This window comes from Ruditapes philippinarum, unplaced genomic scaffold (genome assembly GCF_026571515.1).
Source record: "Ruditapes philippinarum isolate M1 unplaced genomic scaffold, ASM2657151v2 ctg7062_1_1_1_1, whole genome shotgun sequence".
Classification (NCBI taxonomy): domain Eukaryota; kingdom Metazoa; phylum Mollusca; class Bivalvia; order Venerida; family Veneridae; genus Ruditapes; species Ruditapes philippinarum.
The window spans coordinates 18,467-46,268 of record NW_026857339.1 but is presented as its reverse complement, the minus strand read 5'-3'; the positions used below and the strand labels follow the sequence as shown (position 1 = coordinate 46,268).

The 27,802-nt window shown below is 33.1% G+C and overlaps 1 protein-coding gene across 1 annotated transcript; it reads right to left on the bottom strand.

The window, feature by feature from the left end:
* Positions 1-391: 391 nt before the first annotated feature.
* LOC132749428 (receptor-type tyrosine-protein phosphatase kappa-like) lies at positions 392-26,905 on the bottom strand (the record flags this gene model as incomplete). The annotated part of the gene is given in 21 exon segments (XM_060739157.1): positions 392-527; positions 1,112-1,257; positions 1,733-1,861; positions 2,568-2,699; positions 3,582-3,658; positions 4,316-4,415; positions 4,705-4,854; positions 4,973-5,108; positions 5,536-5,693; positions 5,807-5,929; positions 6,211-6,308; positions 6,431-6,467; positions 6,822-6,895; positions 7,098-7,185; positions 7,628-7,869; positions 8,226-8,365; positions 10,350-10,467; positions 11,804-12,790; positions 13,072-13,320; positions 22,722-22,970; positions 26,777-26,905. Coding segments are annotated over 21 exon segments (3,660 nt in total), but the record flags the coding sequence as incomplete, so codon positions are not given.
* Positions 26,906-27,802: the final 897 nt, after the last annotated feature.

Genomic DNA, 27,802 nt, shown 5'->3' with positions numbered 1-27,802 from the left:
AAAAAAAAAATTTTTTTTTTTAAAAAAAAATTTTTTTTAAAAATTTAGGGGGGCCAAAAGGGTTTTTTTTTACTTTAAAACCCCCAAAAAAAACCGGGTTTTTTTTTTTTGAATAAAAAATTTTTTTGGGAAAAAAAAAATTTTTTTTAAAAAAAATTTATCATATATGCAATATTTTGTAATATACTACGAAATATACTACTTTAAATCTCAATCCATAACTGTGAACATACGAATTTATTCACTATAAAATTTTTTGATGATTCTTTATTTATCAAAACAATTGCATGGTAAAAAGCGCAAAAAACAACACAATCGAATATGTTGTTTATAGGCTGTTGAGTAAATCAACCATTTTATCAATATTTTGTTCACAGATAACAATGCTTACCACAGAGGGTATAACCTGTTCTCTAGCGCTCCTCATTTCTTCAATGACCTGGGATATTGCCACGTCCTGCTCGATCTGTAAGCGATCTATAACTGCTGATATCACACAGTACAAACCACTTTTGTCCACACCATTCCTGGTAAAATTATTCAATGTACAAGAAAAGCATGCCATGCCAGAATAAATGTGATCTCTATACAGTAAGCAAATTGCATGACTTTAAAAAATTGCATGCATGCTTTACGTCTTTCGTTACAGATAAATCTACAGAAATGTGAATTAGTTTCCAATTTAAACTATGACTCTTAAAGCAATAAAGCAATATTGTATATGAAATGTATAAACTAGATAATGTCCAAAGTGTACGTGTTTCTTTCTAACAGTATAAATTTGATGTCAATACAGTAAGCAAACTGCATCGCAATTTTCAAAATTGTTTGTATGCTTTTCGTCAATATTTACAGAATAATCTACAAAAAATGTATTTTTGTTTTTCAATTTAAAGTTAGACTATTGAAGCAATAAAGAATATCGTATATGAAATGTATAAATTAATTAATGTAAATAGTAAATGTGTTTCTTTCTAACTTCAGAAAGAAAGAAAAGTATCAATATCATTTCTGAAAAGTCTTTCAATTTGAAATGATATGAGTATTATATTTAAGATTAACTTTTTTTTGGTAATTATAAATCAGTAAAACTTGGGAGTAAAAAACTTACATGCAGTGTACAACAATCGTATGATGACCAGACTGTCGCTGCCATACTTTAACAATTTCTAACAGTGTTAGTATAACACCTGGGGAGTCTGGTAAACTGTGATTGTAGGACCATCCCCCACACCGAATTTGTTTTATCTTACGGGTCTAAATATTTGAAAAGGAAGACATTAAATGCTGATGTTGCTGGGTTTTACGTGGGACCAACACAAGATAGGTCATATAGAGACCTTCCAGCTTTATTGGTGAAGGAAGACCTCAGTTGCCTCTCCATACATTGTTAAGCCGTTACTTAAGTAGAAGCACTGACATTCCGCCAGGTAACTGGAGAGCTTCCTCACATGACAAAAAAATCCACAATTCTCGTCGAGATTCAACTACATCAACCACGACAATGTACGCCCTCGACATTTGAATTAAAATATCCTTTTGAAAAAGAAAATATCTCGAAAGTTATGTAGTATTTGCAATAAATAAACAATGTAAGTTAATTTAAGAAATTTTTAAAAGTACAACACACAACATCTAACGTCGGGTTAAGATATATTCCGTCTTTTGAATTTAGATACAAAGTTATCAGATAAGCTAACTTCACTGAATTTAATTGGAATAGTTGTATTACCAATTTATGCTTCTTTGCTGACAGTGTTACAAGATGATGATGATTCTTCTTTTCGACACCATCTTCGGTGATCTCTATGTTACCAAATGTAACAGATTCACCTTTCTCAGGCCAATACTTCTCAGAATCCTTTATGAAAACATAAAATAATATTTTAAATACGTAACCAGTGAAAGTGTAAATTCTTTTAAAGACTGTTTTATAGCTTAAAAAGTGAAGTCACACATGGTTATGGGATACTTAAAAGAAATCAAAACATTTTTATGGAAGGCGAGACGCTGCGCTCATGACTGTTTTTATGATTATAGAAACTTTCTTTCTTTCCTTACTGTATTATTACTATTCTAAAAAACGTTCATGTAATTCATTATTTCATAAAACAGAATACTTAACAAATAATTGTCACCAGTATTAAAAATTATGACTAAATAATTACATCCTTAAAGTCAGGGGTCGATGCGTAAAACCCCAAAACATCTTAGCTATGACAGATTAGGGCTTTGTAAATAACGCAATAAAACGAGATTAGTTATAGTTGTTTTACAGATGGAATGTTGTATAATTATTGTCAAATAAACGCATGAGACGACCCGATGATATTGCTTCTATATAATTCATCGTGTCATTTAGAAAACTCTTCTTTTATAAGAGAGAAAGTTCAAAGTACTATGTGAAACATAATTAATAACAAATAATTACATTGGCATCATTTGCAATAAAAAAAAAAACATCAGAGCAAGCATCTTTAAACACGACGCCAAAACGATCTTAGCACGCTATTTGTATCAATTTTTTTAACATTTGTTGCCATGTTTTAAAACAATTTATTTCATACCACAGTTTCTTTAATATTGTTCATCATAACGATAGTGTGGACATCATGTTCCCATATAAGATCCCAGAAGTCCTCTTTTGTGGTTTCCAGCGGTGTTTGTGTTATGATAAAGGCTTTTCTTTCTTTGTAACTCTAACAAATGTAACCGTTCATAAAAATTATGATTAATTAATTTTAATACAATGAAAAGACCTAAAAAGTCATGTTATAAGCTGTGAACTATAAATTATTTCTTTGTTATTACATATCAAAGTTACATCATTGTTTTATGTCGTCCAAGTTGTAAGATTGTTTTGAATTGTTTACTTTTAATAAGCTATCTGGATAGCGGCATCTCATAAAAGAATACAAGGTCAATGCGTGGTGGATTCGAACTAAAAGCGGTGATGGTCAAATTATTTGAAGTCAGCGACCTTAGTTCTCCTACCTTTTGGACCCAGTTACGTGTATTTCCAAAAGTAAATTGGGCATTTCAACAGTATAACCCCTTTTTTACTACACTTTGATATATTTTACTTTATCATCTTTTTTGTTTTTTTGCACCAAACTTTTATAATAAATTGAAATAAAAAACAATTTATATACACGTAGACAGTTTTCTCTCTCTAAATATTGAAAGTAAAGAAGAATTTATTTATTGAAATAACCGAAGGGAAAACACAAAGGAGGTTATTGAATATAAAACTAAATAAAACTAAGTAAAGCTTAAATACACATACTACTTCTTTAACTATTTTCCTGCGTTTATTGAAACAAAAGAGTATTAAATTAACTTGAAATGAATAAATCAAGTAACGCAATAACTGACAAGAACACAGTCGAGCAATTATCACATGTAATACAAGCAAAGAGAGTGACTGTAAGACATACATACGTATCATTAAATGCTATGAATAATGGCAATTATCGACTTAAAACAGTCAACCAAATATAATTCTAAAAGATAAAATATTCAAACATCATTACTACATATATTATTTAACAAATAAGAAAATAATTGAATATTGCATTTACCGGCAAGAATACAGCATTTATATATCTATTGTCACTATCTAAATGAGTTGACAGCAAAGATGGCGTGAACTCTTCGACTGAAAAGAAGCCGCAAGAAATATTATTAATTCAATGTTTTAAAAGTAAAATAATTCTTGAACTTTATCATTTAACATGTTAAGAAATTGCATTGTACCGGAATTATAGAAAAATAAATGAATTAGGTAAAAACAGAGGAAAATTTATTCGCATTTATTCGTCATCAATTCGCCAGGTAACTATTTGCATTATGTCATTAGTATTTCATAATGATACTAAGAGTGCATTTTTGTATGATACACTAATAAAACTTGAATCTTGACGTATAACTTCACAATGTCATGGTGAAAGAATCTACGTATTCAAATGACAAAAAATGCAGTTCTTGAATCGTGTTCACATTTTGCAGCAATGTCTTCAGATTCATGTTCATTTTCATGAAAATTTTGAAAATGTATTCAAGAATAAAACATATTGAAGTGAACAGAAAAAGTAATTTACTGATTGCAAACAAATTAAATTACTTCCATATGTCAAGAAAAAACTGTAACAGTAGAAATATGGTAAAAGATACTACAAAGTCAGTCAATAATCACACATAACATGTAAATTGTTACTTGAATCTATGCATGCAGTTTTAACAGGATAATATAAGTGTAGTTATAAACAATGTTCACAAATGTTCACAAAGAAAGCTGTAATACAATGTATCATACCGGGAAGCACATTGGAATATCTATTCTTCCGTCTGTTCCTGACAAGTTTGGATGATACATAGTCACCCTCATCGGCCACTGGTGATACTTTCTTTAAAGTCTGTAACAAAATATTTTACTTGTATTAAATTCAGTTTCTTTTTTGAAAATCCGGGCATTGTTTAAATACTGTAAATTTATGAAGCATTCTTAAATTGTAAAGTACGTGTATTTTGTACGGATGTCATCTATTTCCAGATTGTGATATAATATGTAATATGTATGTACTTATAGCTTTTTAAAATAATAAGATAAAAGTAATTTTTTGGTTTTATAATTCGAATAATCAACAAATGATAAACTTGAAGATATTAATGAAATTATTTAAGTTGATAAGTAAATAAACAAACCTCAAACTCTAGAATTAATTTCGACTTTTTCTTTTTTGTGTCTATCTGAAGTAGTTCCTGAAATGCTTCTGGAAATTTATAAGCCGGTAGTGCCGATGTGGGCAGCATCAAAGATTCAACAAGAGCATGGTGAACAAATATATACTGGTCCTGGAAAATTGGATAAGAATTTGATAATTTTCAGAAAATCAACAATTCAAAATCATATTTTAAGTTCTGTTATTTCTACAAGGCATAAGTGTAAATATGTAAATGAAATTTTCCATACCAGAGTTTGTACAAGGCATACTCGTTGTGACCGAAACGCAGTAATAGTTCCAAGAACATCAATATAGCCCATGGCTTTTCCTTGTTCAGTCAGAAAGTCAAGTGCAATAAAGGTTCCAGTTCTTCCTACACCAGCACTATCAAAGAAAATATAAAACGTCATGAAATATGATAAACAAGATCAACAAGGAAAGGTGGCGCTCAATGAACGCAACCCCCATACGACCCAGCAACAAGAACCAGTGGCAAGGAGCCCAGGCGGACCCAAAACAAGAGACAGAGCACGGACAGGTTAAGTTAATCACTTAATGATAAATAATTTGTAATTGATTAGGAATTCAAAGAAAACAAATAAATGATTGAATAATAGGCCCACCTAGCTAGGCTAAGACTAGATAAGGTTAATCAAGCGAAAAGAAATCGGCCAAATGGTATTGTGACAATGCAATAAATGTGCATAAATACCTTATACATGATATGCTAAAAGCATGTTCAGAGAATGAAGGCATTGTATTGGATAAGTCCACTACAAATAATAATGGCAAAATGTTGAAGATAACATACCTGCAATGTACAACAATTGGTCCATTCTGTTCGACTGAGTCATATTTCACTTTGTTAGTAAATTGTACAAGTGAAGATGCATATTTCGGAACCCCTTTGTCTGGCCATGCGGTGAAATGATACTGTGTCACTGTCCGTGACTTTTGTTTCGAACCTTCCTGAAGATGAAAATGGCAACGTATATAATTGTGCAAAAATATTAGTAGCATGATCAATACACATTGAGCTGTAATTAATACAATTTTGTATCATATAACTTTTAAGTAAATACCTTTTTCACTTGAAAGGTCCTTTTCACAAATTGTGAGAAATTGTCAATTTTCTCTGTGTGTACTATGATATTGCCGAACACATGGCTGGTTCCTTCTTCTGGCCAATACTGCTCACATTTTTCCTGGAATTAGATTTTTTTTATTTCATGTTAAAGAAATCGGGTACCATGATATATTGAATAATTTAGTGAATTCTTTAAAACATGACAGCTGACAATAACATTTCATGCGCATCGGTTTTACAGAAGTGTATTCACTTTGCTGCCAAGGTTGCGTCGGTGAAAACTTTAACAACTTTAATTCATATAGCGATATCTAAACTGATATTATTGTCTAACTACGCTATCATTTCATATACAAAAATATAATACTATAAAGGACAAAATGCTATGGCTTGGTTTACCTTCCCTTCTTCTATCAGATTTGTAAGCATAACAATCCTTGAGCTCTCTTCTTGCCAAATCATTCTCCAAAAGTCCACTAATATTTCCTTCGTCGGTCCTAAAATTAAAGAAGTCAAAATGCATAAATCACAATGTTTGAGTTGCCTTTAAAATTACTTATAAGAATTCAAAATTTTAGAAAATATCTGTATACGATGATGAAAACATTTATGAACATACCTTGTGATGCTATATACTGTTTAAATGTCGTGAAACCCTGAAATAAAAGTGTATGCACACATTGTAGAACTTGGCAATGAGTTAAACAATAAATACATTTTAACAATTCAGGATTTTCAGAGCGAGTAGAGCTTTAAACTTTACGTTTTAAAATAAGGTGATCATGTTTAATCTGTGTTATTCCACTATTTATATACATGTTCACTTGAGGAGAAAGCTTTTAATAAATATTTACACGTTATCAAAAACAAAAAAGAACAATAAAGAACAAAAAAAAGACGATTTACGGATTTCATGAGTGTATTACACATTAACTTGCAGACAAAACAACTAACGACTGGCATATTTGTTACAGAATACTTTATAGATTGTCATAGTTTATTTCACTTACATGCACATAGCAGGCATTAATATAATCCGACTGTGATGCTTCGTCAGTTTTTAATACAACTCGTGTGTCATCATCTATATCATACAAAGAAAAAAGCTTAGAAATGAATATATCGACTAAGTGGTAATTTCCATTTCTTAAATACTAAGTCAAACAATAAAAAAGTTTGTACTTGAGTGCAGAAAGGAGAAGAGAATCATAAAGTAATTTAAGCATTTTCTATGTGTAACAATTAAATAGCTATACCATACAGATAAACAAATATATAAAGCGTACAAGCATAGAGGTTCCTATATCGATTCTTAATTATGTTCTTCTTTTTCAATGCTTCTTTGTGAGGTTGAATCATTCCTTGAGGGAGTTCCTGAAGGGATGAAAAAAGCAAAGTTTTGAAAATAAGTTTGAAATATACTATTTGCATTTTAAGATATTTATTTACATTATATTTTGTATGACTATGGTAATAGTTGCAATAAGTAAATTTACATATTAGCCATATTTAAGTAAGATAATGACTACGGAATGATAACAGAGTATACATTAGTATAAAATAGTTTTCTTATAAAGCAAACACTTGAATAAGAAGTGTTCAGTTTTACGTCTATATAGATATATAAAGCTTGAAATCTTAAGGTATAATATAAAGTTCCAAAAACAATTATATGAAAACATATTTTGTTTTAGTCAATTGACAAACATTTATTTTTACATGATTCAATTCATCAAGTGAAATCTATCAAAATATTTAAATGTTTTTATTTTCCTTTAAATTTATCACAAGCGGATAAATAATATAAATGTATTACGTTGAACTCTTTCTCAAACTTCCGTTTGGCATCTGAGCCTGTCAGAATTAGATCAGAAAGATCTTTCACAAGTATTGCTGTTTTAGGGACATTGTTGACATTTGTGAAGCTGTAGTAAGGTTCTGTCTGTAATGAATCCAAGCTTTGGTTTGAATGCTTCATTACATTTTTGTTTGTCGTCGTCTTCTTTACGTAGCTGTACGTAACATCACTTGGTGAAACATCTTTTGAATACGTATTTTCTAAAGCAAATGAGCTTAAATGCGTTATTCGTTTATGTGTTATGATAAAGTATTTTATTTTAATTATTATGTAATGATTATTTGCATTTTTAGTTGTATTACTATGGTTAGATGAAATGCGAGCAACACACAAACTTCTGATGACATTAAATATACTAAATTTCATTTTTTTAATAAAAAAATATATATAAGGATCAAATACTCTACGTGTATAGGATGACACACAGTTCCACAGTTTACCGCTGTGTAGTTATTTTGGAAGAAACTCTTTTTCCGTCACTTTTATCTGCTCAAACAAACACTAATTAATAAATTAAAAATAGAATTTTAAAGTACATTAAAACAAAAGATATTACCAGAAATGGTATTGATATTCGTGTCTTGAATCTCCGAATACACATCATCTTGTGAGTTTGAAATTTGTCTTTCATTAGTGTCTCTTTTCCACAAATGTGTATACGGCTTTGGGTTTCCATTATTATCCTTTCTTCCACTCCTTTAATTTGATATTTAATTAAGATCATGTTTAATATCAATACATTATTAATAAGTTAAAGTGCATTGAGATGTTCGCTTTACGTATTAAAGTTTGATATCAAAGCATTATCATAAGTTGTTACAATTTACTTAATACTTTTCTTTTACTTGTTTCTGGTGTCAATTTTTCTCAGACTGTCAAAGTTAATTACTTTAAACATTCAATATTTGTTCAGTATTTAAATAAAAATGCATTTCTTGAGGGCAGGTGACCTATCAATCTAGATTTGCACAGTTATGTCTACTTTAGACTTTATATTTCTTGAAAATCCATTTCTTAAGGTACATTTCTTGAAAGGTATCAAAGATTAGGAGAGTGTTTTTTCACAATCAAATTCAAAGTGCACTTCTAAGGGGCATATAATCTAAAAAGCCAGGTTTGCTGAATTATTTCCCCCTCTTTACTTAAGATATTTGTCTTGAATATTTGTTTTTTGTCAAAAAAAAACGCTAAAGACATTTACTTCAGAATGCATCACTTCATATAAGAGATAATTATTTTCAATTAGGGGCAGATAAGTCTGTCTAATAAGAAATTTATTTCAGAAATGTGCCTACTTTTCTTTGTTTCTTTAATGTAAGTATCCAGCATTATAAGAGTGGAGCGTGCACATTTAATATTCGGTATCTCATAAGTGTAGTTTTGTCAAATCTGTCCATTACAATTTTTAATTATAAGTTACAATGTTATGACAATTTAAGCCCAATTTAATGATTTGATGTTGACGGTCAATGACCTTGACATTTGAATTAATCATCATGTCGATTGTTATGATTAATCTTTTGCCAAACATAAATAGAAAAAAGTAAAAATATTTAGCAAAAAACAAGTATTAATGCACCATGCAATGCCATTTAAAGACCGTAAAGTACATTATTTTATTTTTCAAATATCAATTATGTCAAAAAGTCTTACGATCAAGGAAATGTTCGAATTATTGAACATTTTGGTATTATCATATGATATTTATATATACCAAAGTATAAACGAAATCTGTAATTTATAACAAAATTATAACAATTTAATCAAAGTCCAATAATTTGACCTCGACAGTCAAGGTCAAATGTAGATCAAAATCATGTGAGAATAATTTAACATGCCGATTGAACATGTCGAGGTCAAATTATTATGTAAGTCTTAAATTATTGTTCTTTTGTCCAAATATAAATCAAACCAAAGTTTTGACCAAATGTAATGACCAGACTTATCTGACTTTTAGGGTCAATATCAATTAAAGGTTAATGTTAAGTTCATTAACTCATCGTAAGGTTTTGTTGTATCTGGCAATGCATTCATAAAAAACAGAGTTATTGCCAATTTTAGCACTAAAAAACAAAAACAAAAAACTGTCAGATTTAAAAAATGACCTTCAATGTCAAGGTCAATAATGAAGACAATCAATTCATATAATAACAAATTTATAGTATGTCACAGCAAACAACAAATAAAATTCAACAATGTGACCTTGATAATCTAAAGTCATCGTCAAGTCGGTCTGTATAAAGGTCTTGACCAAAGAATTTTTGTGTCCAAGTATGAAGACCATTCATAAATAACAAAGTTATAGACAACTATGGCAATATTCAAGAAAAATTCAAGAATTCTACAACAAAGGTCAAGGAACTTTATAAGTCAAGTTTGATCTTGTCTTTTTAAGGTCTTCTCCATAGGACTGTTGTGTTCAAATATGAAAACACTCCATTAAGAGGGTTAAAACAAAATATGTCCACTGTTCAAGTTTCTGGATGGCATGACTGTACATAACAATAACCTATGTTATGAAAAGTTGAGCTCAAAACAAAACAAGACAAAACACGAAAACCTTTAGGGTCAATTTGTGATGCTTTAAAATACATTGATGTTAGTTGACTTAGTGTTAAATAACATAAGTTTCTAGCGTCATTTAAGTATTTTATCTATAAAGATATAAAAAGATATTTACCTCCGATATAAAAAGAAAGCAACCACTACAATTACACTCAGAATTACCACAACAGCTGCAGTAACACCTCCTATTAATGGTGCGTTTGTACTTTGTGAAGCAGCTTCTTCAAATTGTACTGTTCATTATAAACAAATATTTATGTTATAACCGAAAAACTATTATTTCATAATTGTTTATTAACCTATATATTAGAAAATATAGCAAAATTGAACTATGTTTTGGTATTTGTAATATTAAAGTGGCGTTATGCCCATCCAAGAGTATATAGTAAGTGATCTGGTGAAAGTCAAAATAAGTTTACATTTTGCCATTATTCATTTCAATTTTACTATCTATTTACATGAAAGATCAATAAATTGCATGGCCCAAGAAAATTTCTAAAAATATCCATCGGAAATTACCTTTAACGTTTTATTTTTAAAAAAGAGTTGGGCTGTCTTTTAATATTTTAAACATATTGATATTTTATTCTAAACATTTTTTCAATATCAACTGTTGGTCAATCATCAGTATAACAGTCAATGTTTATATCAAAACATTGACTGTTAAACATGTAATGATGAATGACCAATATTTAATTCAACTTAACTTGAAGATGAAAAATTTAATGAGCATAATGTCAATTATATATTGACCGGAAACTTGCGAATATTCAGTAACTATCGGTTTTCAAAGTTTAAAAGAAGGTCATATATGAATTACATATGTACTTAGAATTGTAAACATATCACTTATCTAAAGAGCCTCACTAGCTAAGTGCTAGACTTTCAGACTACGGGTTCGAATATATCTATAACATTAGTTGTTGTTTTTTTAATCCGCTTTGCAAAACTTGACCACTTTATCTAGTATACCTTTATTATATGGCGTGCAAATCACTCATTGAACAACTTTACGTAATTAATGAAAAGTAATATTAGTGAATCAAAAGTATAACATTACATCCGACAATCAACTCAATTTCCATACTTTTTTATTTAAGGGGAACAAAAAGAGTAATGCGTTTTTACAAAGACTTGTAGAGGATTCGAACTTCCAACAATAAGAATTTTGCTTAGCTTACATCACCATCGGGGAGTGATAAGATCGAGTTTTTCAACCCTAATAACATTAAACACATAAGAAATGAAAATTAATATAGATTTCAGGTGAGTATTGCCAAACAAAAATTCGGTTCTGTCTTAGTAAAATTATAGCTAATCAGTAGTAGAGACAATATATTCTCATAACAAGAGTAGTACGTAACGTTTGCACAAGTTATGGAATTTTAATACCTTTTGTAGAGTCGTGTTTTTGTTTTGGATAAGGCATTTATTTTATACTGTTTAAATATCTAAATACGTTGACAACCTTTTTAAATAGACAGGAAATGTTGTTCTATAGGATTGTTTGATATACACATGAAATATTCGTCAAACAACAAATAAATATATACATATTAAAAGACTTACTGCATGTGACTGGTTCACTGTCCCATTTCCCATTTGCATTACACTTTCTACTTCTGTTGTTAGGATTCGATAATTGAAACGGTTCTTTACAAGCTGCTGTTACAACTGTACTGTAAGGGTATCCATTAGCAAACTCTTCTTTTGAGTAGTTATAAAAACCACCGTTTAATCCTTCAAGACCTTTACATGTAACTAAATTACAGTGGCCTATTTTCCCACTCCATAACTTAGTTTCTAAACATTGTATAACAGGAGCAGATGCATTATTCACGTATCCATGGCGACAAATAACGCGTATCTGATCAAGGTAATGGAGACTTCCATTTGTATAATGTGAAATTAAGCCATTGATTTCTGTTTCTATATACATAGCATTTTCAGGTTTTTTCGGAGATTCACATTCATTTATCTGACAACTTGAGTTTCCGGTCCACATATTTTGCTCATTACAGATCCGTTTATCGTCTCCATTGAGAGAATAACCTTTATTGCAAGTCACTTGTATAGTCGTATTATAATAGGAAGGACCGCCACTATAAATTGTTTTGTTTGCAAATTTATATTTACCATTATGTATAGTACGTGGATAGGGGCATTTTATTTTCGTGCAAGTTGGAGGATAATCACTCCATTTCTTGTCACTTTGACACGTTATAAATGACGACTGGTTAATGCTTTCATATCCCTTATCACATACAACATTAATTATGGTTCCAAAAGGCAGCGATAAAGGTAGATTATTTCCCATCGTTGTCCCATATGTCTTGTAATATCCATTTGTTGGCTTATTTGGGAGGGCACATGTTACTATGTTACATTGGGGATGCTTATCCCAAGCAAATGAATTTGATCTTTTCAGGCATATAATTTTTGGATTATTTGTTTCAAAACCTTTTTCACAGTGAATTTCAGCCTCTTCATTGACATTGAAAAGTGGTTTATCTGGTGTCGTTGTTCCGTGTGTTACATTAATCTGTTCACAAACCTCTACGAAAACAATTACAAAGCATGAACACACCATTAGTAAATGCTGCTTAAATATTAAATTTAAATTAAGAATAAACATTAAATATTCATGAAATTAATTGTATGGTTCTCTGCACCTAATAGATAATATAGGTAAACAGGCTAGTAATCTTAGTTCTAAAGCCTACTGTTTTAAGAGAATCTACAAAATTTTATAGTTTTTAAACAATACGTTAAACATGTATAAACGAATTCACTTAATTTCAGCTTAACACTTTTCATTACAACAATTAATTTAATACCTGCATATATTTCTACTTCGCAAAGGGTCAAGTAAATATTATCATCATCCCTTGATTGACGCTTTGGTAACTTAATAGCTACTTTAGTGAATGATTGCACAGAGTCCAAGCTGATATTTATTATGTCTTGATTATATTTATTAGTTTGGTTATCATCAAAGATTTTACACCAACCGCCAACGCATGCCATGTATCTATATCCAAACACCTGAAAACCTTTAAGGCGATAATGTAGATCTACATCTGAAACTTAAAACATATTTCAAAATGAATATCACATTTATTATTAAGTCACAGCTGAACGAGGTTCATTTTTCAAACTCTTAGAAAACAACTTGTATCTAAATAAGAACCACGTGTATTTTACAAACATTTTCTGTCTGAATAATAAATTAAAACGATTGGAAGTAAAAAAATCATGCAATACATGTATATTACATACATTTACAGTTCGAGTGGTATTGTTTGGTAATATTAACCTGAGACTAATTAATTTTCGGTAGTTTTTTCGTTTCTATTATCTTAGGTTGACATCGTTAGTCTTGTTTACAATTTGTCAGATAGATTTGGATAATTCGTGTGTTTTAGACGGTTTTGTGAACTATAAAGAGTGATTATGTGATATATATAGTGCTTGGAGTTATATGGATTAATCAGAGGTGAAAATTTTGACATTTTGAAGATTTGATGAGTTTAAATTGTACATGTACTACCTGAATTTAGCTATTTATAGTAACAGTCATTGACTTGTATAATAAATCGATAGCCTGTCCACTTGATTGGCGATTCGTCACGCTTGACTTGAGCGCAGCAGAGTACTAGAGTACACATTGGAACATTTCGCTCGTCAGTTTACGCTCGACTAAGATATGAAAAACGCTAAATTTGGAGCGGATTTGAACAGTACATGCGAGGCAGAGGAGTACGTAGAGTCGATCATGGCTTCACAGCTTATCACGAAAATTAATACACCTGTAACTTCTGAACGCAAGCGTCATTTATCTGAACCAGATATTGCGACAACTGTGAAGAAACAGCAACGCATTGAAGCTAACGCTAAACGGTCTCTTTACACGGATACACCTCAGAAACCACGCCAAGTTCTTGTGACGTCAGCTGACATACATGTTGATGGCAATGCATCTGTTGTACAGCTGATAGCAACTTTATCGGCTGATATGCACATGCTGTTTTCCTCCCTTAATGAACGCGTTGAGAAGATGGAGAATGGACTGGAGCAGAAGATTTCAGAAAAAGTTGCCAAGGTACTCGATAAACGTGTAAACACTGAGATGACACGTATTCGTAACGTTGTTGACACTAAGATTGAAGATGCAAAGATGGCTATTGAGGCAGATTTGAAGGCAGATATTGATGTTTTAAGTGCCAAGATTGTGTCTATTGCATCAGTAAGTAGTGCTTCGGCCCCAAATGACTCGGGTGATGACAAAACTTTGAATATTGTAATACGCAATCTGCCGGAGTCTGCAAATGAGAATGTGAAATCCAAAGTTGACAAACTTTTCAAAGATGGTCTTCGTGTTAGTGATGTCAGATGTGTCGCTGCTGATAGAAAGAAATCTAGAAAGCCAAATAAGTCTGGTGTTATTGTTGCAAAATTGAAATCGCATGACGATAAGCGTAAAATCATGTCAAAAAAGGCATCGTTTAACTTTTGTAAGCAGTATGGGAATGTGTTTATTCAGCATGATCAGGCTCCGGCTGACCGAGTTCTTGCTTGCAACTTCAGGAGCATTCTGAATGCAATGAAGTCACACGGCCTCACAGTGCGTGGATCGCGCGTTATTCCACGTAGGTCTCGTGACGATAGCAGCAGTTCTCAGGATCGTGATTCCAATGGCAGCAAACATCACGGTTCAACCGCACGTGATCAGCGGGAAGATTCCGGGAACTATGATGACTCTCACGATCGCAGAGACCGAGGGGATCGGTCTGATAGGACTGATCATGGTAACAGGCACCGTGATGGTGCTTTCAGGTCTGTGCACCATGGTCGGCGATTCGGACGTGGAAACGGCGGGCAACGTGGAAATGGTGGTCGTGGATGGAATCGTGGTGGCAGGAGGTATTTCGATTAGTTACGTGCCGGATTTGGAACGTTAACGGATGGAATTTTGATAGTAACTCTGATAATTTTAAACTTAGAGTCGAATGTGTTTTAGACAATAATTTTGACATTTTAGGCATAGCCGAATCTCATCTTATTAAAAGAGATGTTTTAACAATTGATGGTTATCGTTGGTTTGGTCTTAAAAGAGCAAATATACATAAAAATGCACGGACCGGCTCTGGAGGTGTTGGATTTCTTGTAAAAGAATCTCTTTTCGAAACATTTGACATTAACCAGAGGGTTATTGTTTTATTGATCACCTATTTGCCAAAGGGTTTTCTAAAAAATTACTATATTATTAATTAATATAATTATTATTATTTGTTATTAGTATTATAATATTTAAATATGTTTCCAAATCTGTCAGTATAATTATAATTATTGTTGATGGTATAATTTTCTTTATATTTATTATTATTATTATTATTAATTTATTATTACTACTATTATTATTATAGAAACGGCTAAAGCCGTCCATATGGCAAATACGCCGAAAATAACAGAAAGGGTTTATATTGCTGATAATTCTTCAGAAGGTATTTTATAGTTAAAATTATCCTACAAGTTTGAAAACATGAATATTTATCCATGTGTTTGCTACCTACCACCACAAAATTCATCTCGTTTTTTCGATGTAAATCATTTTTATGACAAATTGTTGACTGATATATATTTGTTTCAGACGCAAGGTCGTATATTTATCTGTGGTGATTTTAACAGTCGCGTCGGAGAACTAGATGATCATATTACTGGTATTGATCAGATTCCTAGTCGAGATGTAAAAGACTATACTGTAAATGCATATGGTGAAATTTTGATTGATTTTTTTATTAACTCTAATTTCTGTATATCGAATGGTAGAAATTGTACAAATAATGATTTTACGTCTGTTTCGGTGAAAGGAGCATCGGTTGTTGATTATTGTCTGGTGCCACATGACAGTATAGACCATTTTTCAGATTTCTGTGTTACACTTACGTCAGATGTTATCAATAATTGTAAGAATATTATTTAAATTGCTTCGTCGTCGATACCTGACCACTCACTTTTATCCTGGAATATATTATGCAATATCACACGTAAAAAAACTGAACATTTTGGTAATACTAGTGATTCTTATGATAAATTTGACAGAAGCTATTTTAGTAATGATTTTTTGTATAATAGTGATATTCTGTCAGAGGTCAATAGTACGATTGATACATTGGAACAAGGTATGCGCACACAAAATGACGTAAATATAGCCTATGACAAATGGTGTGAAATTGTTAAAAATGCTATGTATGAAAATGTACCTTATAAATCTATAAAGATAGGACCTGGCACGGGTTCTAAAATACGTCGTCCAGGTAAACCTTTGTGGACGGATAATCTTAGTGATCTTTGGTGTAAATTTTCAATTGCAGAAAAGCAGTGGTTGCAATGTTATAATAGAGCTGATAGAGTTTCTTTTAAAGCTAAATATGTTAGTATCCGTAAAGAGTTTGATGCTGAAGTCCAAAGGGCTAAGCGCCGTCACTGGTACAACCTTCAGAAGGATATATTAAATGAATGTAATGTTGATCGTTCTAGTTTCTGGAAATCTGTTGGTAGAATTGGTATAACGCAAGCAAACAAGAAAATAATTCCTGATGAAGTTGTTCTGGCTGACGGCTCTGTGTCCGCGGATCCTAGTGATGTTTTACTTAAATAGAAAATAGAATTTGGCAATTTGTTTAATAGTCCAAATGTATCTTTTGATAACATGTATGATATTGTAAATGGTGATTATGATACACTAAGTTTTAATAGTGATATTTCTGTTTTGGAAGTCAAAACAGTTATTGATGAAGGTAAACTTGGAAAAGCCAATGGTATAGATGGAATACCCACTGAAGCCTTAAAGAATGACACTGCTGTTATGTTTATGCACGCTCTGTTTATTGTATGTTTTAAAAGTGGTACTATTCCAAATATTTGGGGTAAAAGTGTCATTAACCCTATTCCTAAGTCCGCAAGTATGGATCCAAGAAACCCATTATCATATAGGGGCATTTCTTTAACTTGTTCTGTTTATAAACTCTATTGTGCTATATTAAATAATAGACTAAGTAACTGGGCTGAAAATCGAGATGTCATTGTTGACGAACAGAATGGGTATAGAAAGAAAAGAAGCACTATTGATCATTTATTTACGCTAACAAATATTATTGATACTAGGAAAAAACGTAAACAGTCTACATTTGCTTCTTTTATTGATTTTAAAAAGGCATATGATTATATAAATAGAGATTTACTATGGAAAAAAATGTATGACATAGGTATAAAAGGTAAAATGTACAATCTTTGTATGATTCTGTATATTCATGTGTAAGAATTAACTCTAAACATACTGACTGGTTTACTGTTAAGTCTGGATTACGGCAAGGCTGTATATTATCTCCCCTTTTGTTTAATTTATATATAAATGATCTTGCTGTTTACCTAAAATCTCTTGATATTGGTGTTGACTATGGATCTGATAAGATATGAATGTTACTTTATGCAGATGATATTGTCTTGTTGGCAAAAGATTAGAAAGATTTGCAATGTTTATTAAATGCACTTAACAACTGGTGTAGCACCAACGATATGTTTATAAATAGTAGTAAAAGTCAAATTGTCCATTTTAGACCTTTATCTATACGTAGAACATCGTTCAGTTTTATATGTGGTGTTCACACACTTAATATCGTTGATAGATATATGTATTTTGGATTAATGTTGCAAGAGCACTTAGATTTCAATGTTACGGCACCTGTATGATTCAACTGTTAGGCCAACAATCAGTTATGGTTCTGCTATCTGGTGTGATCGCTCTTACTCGTGCGTTAACGCAGTGCAGTTTCGCGCTATGTGCTTCTTTTTAGGTGTCGGTAGATATACATACGCCTTACGTCGCGGTTTCAGGTGAAATGGGATGGATACCCCCAGAAATCAGACAGTGGAAATCCATTGCTATCCATTTATCTAGATTCTCTTATATGCTTGATTGTAGAGAAAACAAACAAGTTGCACTTTGTACTGCATCTGCAGCAAATAGATCATGTAAAAACTGGTTTTTCTATGTTAATGATATGTTAAAAAATTGTAATGCATACCAATATAGTGATATAAGAATTTCCATTCCAAAACATACTATAGTGAATAAGTTACAACTAAATTGCAAGAAAAATTTGTTTTAAACTGGCTCGAATCTTTGAATAGTGTCACAGGTCCTTCTGGTCGTGGTGGCAATAAGTTGCGTACATATCGACTGTTTAAAACAGAATATGAGACAGAATTGTATTGTAAACTCATTATGCATCCTTGTCATCGCACTGCATTTAGCAAGTTTCGTTGTGGTGTTGCGCCTTTACGCATAGAAACTGGGCGTTACGAAGGCTTAGATGTATTGGAACGAAAATGCCAGTTCTGTGACAGTATTGAAGACGAAAACCATGTCATTCTTGATTGCTTTGTGTACGATGACTTGTGACAATCATTATTTGATAAGGCTAAAACGGTAGATAATGCATTTGTACAAATGTCTAAAAATGAACAATTAATATTTCTGTTCACTAAAACTGAAATGATACGTTATTTTGCCAAAACCTGTTTTAACATTCTACAACGTCGTCTTTTATTTTCTTTTAAATAATGCCATTATACTTGCTTTAAACATGATAATGTATTTTTACCTAGGTTAAGGTAATCATTGCTAATCGGGTCATGCAAGATCTTATCTTGGATGATAATCGATCTTTTAAAACGTTTTTATACGCGCGTTAGTGCTCCGATTTACAATTCTCAATTTCTTAGCAGTTTTTATTTTTCGATTAGCGATGGTTATCTGTAGTAAGCAAGTCTACAAGATAAAGCCACGCCTTTAATATCAAATATCGTTATTGTTACTGTGTATATGTTTACTTGATGTTTGGGAGTTTATGAGTGTATACTTGGATGCAACACATATAATAAAATATATAAACCATCCTTCGGGTTTTGTTTAGATTGTGTGCTAGTAAGCCATCCAAATAGAAAATATAAATGTTACAGTTACCTTACTTTTAATATTTTGTTTATATACATTGTAATTTAACTATTTGATTTTAGTCTAACTGTAATAGGTCTTGAATATGTTTATCATTGATATAATGTCTCTTGAAATTCTTAAATAGAATGGTCGTATGCAGATTTTATGTGAATATTTTTAAATATGTATAAAAATGTATGTATACGAATGAGACAAAAATAAAGTATGAATATTATTCATCTGCTTGAATTCTCTAAAGCATGACACGTGATAAAACAAGGTGTTAAAACTGTTATGATTGGAAAATATGTATTAAGGTGAGAAAATAAACTTCAGGGTGATTCAATGCTTTCTGCACATTTATTTTGTGAAGAATTAATTTCTTTATTAATAGATGAATTTTGTACATGAAGCAAGACTTATGGAATTTTGATATTTGATATTAAATATCTTCAGACATACGCTCTAATTAAGATTAAATATTATAACATCAGTTCATAGTAATATTTGAAGGTTATAATATAATTGTTTTAACATGTTTTAACAGAGTGGCCATGAAATTTACGAGGGTTGGTCAATATATTCATGGACGCTATTAATAACTTAATAATTTATCAAGATATTATAAATAATTTTCGCTATTTAGGAGAAGAATTAAATACAAACATGTTGTGATTTTTTTTTTAAAAATCTCATTTTGTTGATTATATGTATCACCATAGCAACCCTATGCCGTACGAACGCCGCAGCTTAAAAAAAGTTTTAATATCCATTTTAAAATACTTAAAAATTGTCCTTATTTTGGTGCCCTTCTTTATTATACGATAATGACTTCAACATTCTTTCATAACGTTTATAGAACACTTAAAAAAACAAACGTCGCTACGATTTCTTTTGTTTGTTGGAGATGTCAATGAAGACAAGGGTATGTACGCCAGATAGGAGCGCGACGTTGTTTGAGCAGAGGCAGTAATAAAGTTCTGTGTAAATCTTGGTATGACGCTACAGGAGGAGACTAAAGAAAACATGGAAATTGCATCTGGAACAAAAAACGTGTCTCATTTGCTAATTCACAAGTGGCATAAACGCTTCCATGAGGGTAGAAAAGAACTTCAGGATGATAAGAGATGCGGCAGACCAACCGAAACTTGTTGCGATGCGAACGTTATGCAAGTGAAATTGAAGGCAGAGTTAAAGGGACACAAGTTTACCGGGCTCCATGATTCACAGTCAAGGGCATTGTCTGTGTTGCGTTCATTTCATTTTATAAGAACATTTTCAGCCAGTAGATACACAGGCATGAACGATGTGTAGAAGTTGGGGCTGCGTTTTTTTTAGAAGATGTAACGCCAACATCATGACGTAACGTAAGTTACCAATGAGCTGGGGCGATCAGCTATACATGTATTTCTGAAAACTATCATTTCGGATAAAATATACGGATTATTTATCTGAAATTTACACATCAAATTGATTAATCATTGAATAAATGTCAAATATAATTATTTTTACTTTCATTCCTAGTATATGCCTTGATAATTAAAGCCACAATTAAGCCACCGGCAATTAACTTCACTTCAGTTCAGTCTCTTTGGTGGTCTTAATAGAGAGTTTAATGTATATGTAAAACGTGATTGCAAGTTTATGTCCTTTTAACCACGGGTGATGAACGGTAGCAAGCTGGAATATTGCTTGCTTGCCTGCAGGTGCAGCAGGTATGGAAGAATATTAACGCCAAAATTACATCTTGCTTTCTTACGTTACATCGTGCTTTCTAACTTGTACATCTTGCATTCTGACTTGTACATCTTGCATTCTGACTTGTACATCATGCATTTTGACTTGTACATCTTGCATTCTGACTTTACATGTTGCTTTCTTACATGCACATTATGCTTTCTGCTGTGTGCGTCTTGTTTAATTGTATGTTGATATCGTTATTTAACGATCAATTATTATTCATTTGTTGATCTGGTATATTACAATGTAATTCAATAACTTAACCTGCAACTTTTTGTATTTGGGTCTATTTACTCAGCATGAATGACGAATGTCATAAGTCAGAATGCAAGATGTACAAGTCAGAATGCAAGATGTAAAAGTCAGAATGCAAGATGTACAAGTTAGAAAGCACGATGTAAAGTAAGAAAGCAAGATGTAATTTTGGCGTTAATATCCTTCCATAGCAGGTACACAACTTTTTAGAATGAGTAATCGCTGGTATATGAAGCACGATTTCGCAGTGTGAGCGCTGCGAGAGCGCCATGTGAGCGCCGTGAATGCGCAGTGGAAGCGCAAAGAACTCAGTAGAAGCGCAGTCCAAACGCAGACAATCGCCAATTAAAGCGCCGTAAGGACGCTTACAACACCATGGCATTGTCGAAACAACGCAGTGGACGCCGTGATGACGCCGTGAAGTATCCATGTCATCAAAAATATCAGATTTTTCTTGCGATCTCGCGGCGCTTTGTTAAATTTACGAACGCCGTGCAAACGCAGTAAAGACGGAGTCTAGTGTGACAGGATCTTAAGTACAGTCTTCTGTTTGAAGCTAACTGAATTTAAAGTATCGTTAGTCGGTTAAGTGATTACCTGATACAAGAGAGGTCTGTGTGTTGAGGGTACTGCATGTTGTCATTGTTTTTCTATATTTTTGTAGCATATTTTAATAGGAAATCGCCAAATGTTTACAAAAATGTAGGAGCGGATGTGAAGCATCTCAGAAATACTGTGTTGTCTCATTTCGTATTGTATTTTACGGCTATTGTTTTTAATCCGAATGAATTAATAATAAAACGATGTTATTTAGATATAGCATAAACTTTACAAGAATAAGTGCAAAAGATATTAAAGCAATCAAAACAACATAAAGACAATGATATCTTCATTAATGTTGAAAATATAAAATCAATAGCTGACAAGCGTGAAGAAACATTTAGCGTCACTTAATATTGACTGTTTTGTATGCAGATAAATAAAGAATATAAACATTATGCTGTTCAATAAATGACTCACATGCAGTGTTAACATTTAGGGTCACTTTCATGTTTTTTTCCTCAGCAATGAATTAAGTAAATATAAAAATAATAAAAGGTCTCCTAAGTCAGTTTATTTGAAAATTTAGTAAATTTTGAAAAATATAATCTGCGATGCTCAAGAGAACGTATACAAGGTCTTGGACGGAGGGTTGTTGTGTACAAGTATGAACACAAGTCATAAAAAAATAAAAGAAAAATAATGAAAAAAGGACAAATTTTAATGTTTGTATTCGACAACGGGAACGGGCATTGGCAACATGACTGACTAGAAAAGCTCGAATGTTATTTCTTCTGAAAAAATGGAAAAAGAGAAAAAAATAAAGTCGCCTAGAAGATATTTCACCTTTTTACAAAGAAATAGGCTAAATCTATTTTGTAATATGACGGCGGAAACAAAAAAGAATCGTTCTCAGCGGGAAAATGATTACTTACAATTATAAGGACATACCCTGTCTGTTATATATGATAATCCCAGTTATGTTATAATATGCTCCAAGATCAACAGTCCATTCAGCAAAATCATATCTTGCGTTATCATATGAAAGCGCGCTGGTATGAGAACAACTGCCCTGAAGAAAGTCTGTGTTATTGTTACCATCAACTGCTAGACTTGCTGGATAACTTTTACCGTTCGGACCTTTATCCTGATAACTTCCGGGTATTTGAATAGCTGTTTTATGAAGAGCTATGTTTGGTCCTGTAAAAATAAATTAGATATGTATCTCATCATTTGTTTAAGATTATGTAAGGAGTATTTTAAGAATTTCTATGTTGTGTTATCATGTAATGAGTGAGCTGACACTTAGAACTTGAGGTCAGGGAGACCGGGATAAAATGCGTACGAGTGATTTTACTTACAATCGATCATAAGCGTTCGATAGAACCTTTAAAAACGTTTCATTTGATACCCAACTACGTTACCAACGTTCGTAAGGAAGATATGTTATACACGAATGATTTTTGTTCTAAATATTTTATGTCCTCGGATTTCACCCAAGCCACTGATTATTTTAGCTAAACATGAGCATCTAGAATGACGCATCGTTTTATAAATAGAATGACATCATTATTTATTTATAATCTCCCGGAATTATACCCGAGCTAGAGTTTTTAGCTCCTCGACTACAAGTGTTATATTTAAATAAATAAATCCAATTTATTTAACGATTGATGCAAAGATAACCATTTAAATCCAATTGCATTAAAAAGCGAACAGATAAACCGAAATTATTATTTTTTTATCGACGAAGCCTTCAAAAAGACCCATTTTTGCGCGGCGGCCATATTAATTATATGGCTAGTCCTGACGTGTTTAGACACGTTTACGCTTTGATAAACATGTTTGTAAGGTATGTATACTTTTTCACCATCACAACAACGGCCACTTTCACCACCACCACCACCTCCACATTCACCACCACCACCTCCACGGCTCCACCACCACCTGCACCACCACCTCCACATCCACCACCTCCACATCCACCTCCACATCCACCACTTTCACCACCTCCACCACAACTACCACTTTTACCACCACTTCAACCACCAACTCCACCACCTGCACCACCACACCACGTGGTGGTGGTGGATGTAGTGTTGAGGTGGTGGTGGAGGTGGATGTGGTGGTGGTGGTAGTGGTGTGGTGGTGGTGCAGGTGGTGGAGGTGGTGGTGAAAGTGGCCGTTGTTGTGATGGTGAAAAAGTATTCATACCTTACAAACATGTTTATCAAAGCGTAAACGTGTCTAAACACGTCAGGACTAGCCATATAATTAATATGGCCGCCGCGCAAAAATGAGTCTTTTTGAAGGCTTCGTCGATAAAAAAATAATAATTTCGGTTTATCTGTTCGCTTTTTACTGCAATTGGATTTAAATAGTTATCTTTGCATCAATCGTTAAATAAATTGGATTTATTTATTTAAATATAACACTTGTCGTCGAGGAGCTAAAAACTCTAGCTGGGAGATTATAAATAAAATAATGATGTCATTCTATTTATTAAACGATGCGTCATTCTACGTGATAGCTCATGTTGAGCTAAAATAATCAGTGGCTTGGGTGAAATCCAAGGAGAACAAAAATTATTTGTGTATAACATATCTTCCAAACGAACGTTGGTAACGTAGTTGGGTATCAAATGAAACGTTTTTAAAGGTTCTATCGAACGCTTATGATCGATTGTAAGTAAAATCACTCGTACGCATTTTATCCCGGTCTCCCTGACCTCAAGCTCTAAGTGTCAGCTCTGTAGGAGATGTCATGCATTAAAAGTCCAAGATGGCTGCCGCCGCCAATTATGGTCATCGGGAGTGACTCATATGCGAGATGGTGGGCTTATATTCGCAGTGTTTGACGTTAAAGAGACGCACATACTACTCCATGAAACAATTGTTTACAAAAGATGACTTTAGAATCTACTTCCTATTATTGAACGCCGTGACTGTCTTATGTGATCAATTTGTTTGCTATCTTGTGAAACGTTGATATTATTTTGTCGTTTGAGCATGTTAACATATGCAATTCACATTATGTCTTGTCAAAGGATCATGCTAACTTGAGCAAACACCATGCTAACATGTCAAAGTATCATGATGACATGTGAAAAGAACATGTTAACTTATCAAATTATCGCGATGACATGTGCAGACAACATGTTAAGTTGTAAAGATATCGTGATTTGTGGAAGTATCATGATGACATGTACAAACGACATGTTAACTTATAGGATCCCGGTGAATTCCGGATATGGAACGCCATGACACGATATTTTTGCAACGACATGTTAACTTGCAAACATATCGTTAAGACTTGTGCAAACAGCATGTAAACCTGTCGAATTATCATGATAATAGGTGTAAAGAACATGTAAACATGTCAATGTATCATGATTAGTCATAATAATAACTTGACAAGTTAACATGTCCTTTACACAAGTCATCACGATACTTTGACAAGCTAACATGTCGTTTGACAAGTTAACATGCTATCTGCATATGTTATCATGAGAATTTGACAAGTTAACATGCTGTTTGGATAAGACATGGTGTAAGTTGCACATGTTAGCATTATCACAAACGACAAAATATTATCAGCATTTTACAAGATGGCAACACATTGATCACATAAGACAGTCATGGCGTTCCATATCCTATATGTAAAACTGCGGTCTCACTTACTCCCAGCAGAGCCCAGGACCACCCCGGTAGGTTACTGGCATGATTCGAGACGATCTGGGTGAAATTATTGTTGCGGTCACACTTACCCCGGCAGCACTACCGTAATTCCAAACTAACCACCCAGGATGCGCAGAGCCCAGGTGAAGCTACGGTTCATGCCGGTGCTTCCCCGGTCGTTCCCGTGTGACGCCGGAAGAGTCCAAGTTGACCCAGGCAGAGCCCCGGTCGATCAAGGCAGAGCCCCGGCAGAGCCCTGGACGATCCAGGCAGAGTCCCGGTAGGACCACGGTGGCAAATTATTACATTTATACGTATTTTAATTTAATACCAGAACAGTAATTCATGATGATTTTCTGAAAAATCCTTATGCAAGACTTGATAGAAGGGAAATGGGAAGGGTTTTATTACAAACAAGTGCAATCATTGCAAATTGTCGTGATTCTTTTGAAATGAACCGGGCTTTGCCGGGGCTCTACTGGGATCAACCATCCTCCGGGGCTCTGCCGTCATCCTCCGGGGCTCTGCCGGTATCATCCGGGGTTCTGCCGGGACTTTGCCAGCATTCACCGGGGCTCTACCGTAGCTCTCCCGGCTATATCATACCCCGGATAATCCCCGCTTTGTGCCGACAGAGCTACGGTGCTCCTCGGTGTAACCCCGGTCGTCGGCGGCAAAGCTATACTTCAAGGATCACCGACCATCCCGGTGATATCAAATATTTTATTCCATCCGGGTGTCGAATGCCGGATGTTCCCGGATCATCCCGGACGTTGCCGGCAGAGTTACGGATCTACTCCGGTTGTTCACGGTCATACCCGGTCGTTCCCGAATCACCCCGGACGTCTACCGGGGCTCTGCCGGGATGTAAGTGAGACTGTAGCTCAAGGAAACAGGGTCGAGTTTTAATCTTATGATGACAAACATCAAGTTCGTCATTCCTTAAAATGTGTTAGGTTCTGTTCTATGCCGTCATAGTATCTATTTTCGGTGTTGATCTTAAGTTTCTCAAACTGTTGCATGGCGAAAGAAATAGTTTAATGTCAATTTCTGTTTTTACAATTTTTAAACGATATTTAACATTTTGCATATCATACATTTACATTTTTTTTAAAGATTTTAAAGGGCATTTTTATAAAAGCATTACAACTTTTTATATTTGCAATGAAAGCGCAAATATGCAATTCGTTTATTTGATCCACGACCAAAACGCGGTCAATTAATAAGTGCTTACATTAACTGGAATTGAATTATTTTGTTTGTTGGTTACATTTTGCTTTACTGAAGCGAATATGATAAATAGCTGGGTAACAAAACGTAAATACGTACCCGTGAAATGCCAGTCTGTGCAGGAAGTACAAATGACGTTATAGTAAATGACAAACACCAGTAAACTAACGGCTACACTGCTGTACTTCATTTTGCTTGTCCTTGAAAAATTAATAATTAGATGGGGTTTTCAAACAATTACATTGATTCCGCATATTTATCTGAAAATCAAGACTAAAATTCCGTTGCCTGACATTAAAAGTGTGATGGCAAAACTCGATGAGGTAGAACTAAAACTTCTGTAATACTGGTTTTTGTTTTCAAACAATTTTCCTTTGACCACTTATCCACGTAAGGTCAAGTACAAAACTCTTGGTTTAAGATATACTCTATGTGCTTTTATTTATAAGCGATTTAGTACAAAATATTTCAGTAAAAGCTTTGAACTAAGAAATAATCTTATTCTAAATGCCTTCAGTAAAAACATGCTTTGCATAAATATCACAAAACTGTAACTTTGAAATTGTCGCTTGCCTAAAGAAAATAACGAACTCTCGTTAAGAATATTTCTTATAATATTAAAAATAACAGAAAGCCTTGATTGTCCATGTATTTGGTTCTTGTAGCTGTAAAAGTTCGTTCAAAATTGTCCATTAGTTATCATGGAAATAGTATATATCCATTTTAAAATGGAATGTCTACGCAAAGAACCTACGGAAATAATTAAATGTCGTTAAAAATTTTTGCATTTAATCCAGATGGTGAAAACGTCTTTAGCTTATGAATCCACAGACGCTTGGGGGTCAGATCCTGCCCCCAACGTGATACGCCCCTGTAAACACTCTACCAAAACTATTTTAATATTTAAACAGTCTCATTGAGACTTGATGGTATACGGTATTTTTTCATATACGTAAAAATTGTTTGAAAAACATTTTATCGTTGTAATAGATGTACCATTCGTGTTTAAATATTAAAACAGTTTTGGTAGAGTGTTTACAGGGGCGTATCACGTTGGGGGGGGGGGGGGCAGGATCTGACCCCCAAGCGTCTGTGTATGAATCCAGTAGGTTTCTCTACATAGAC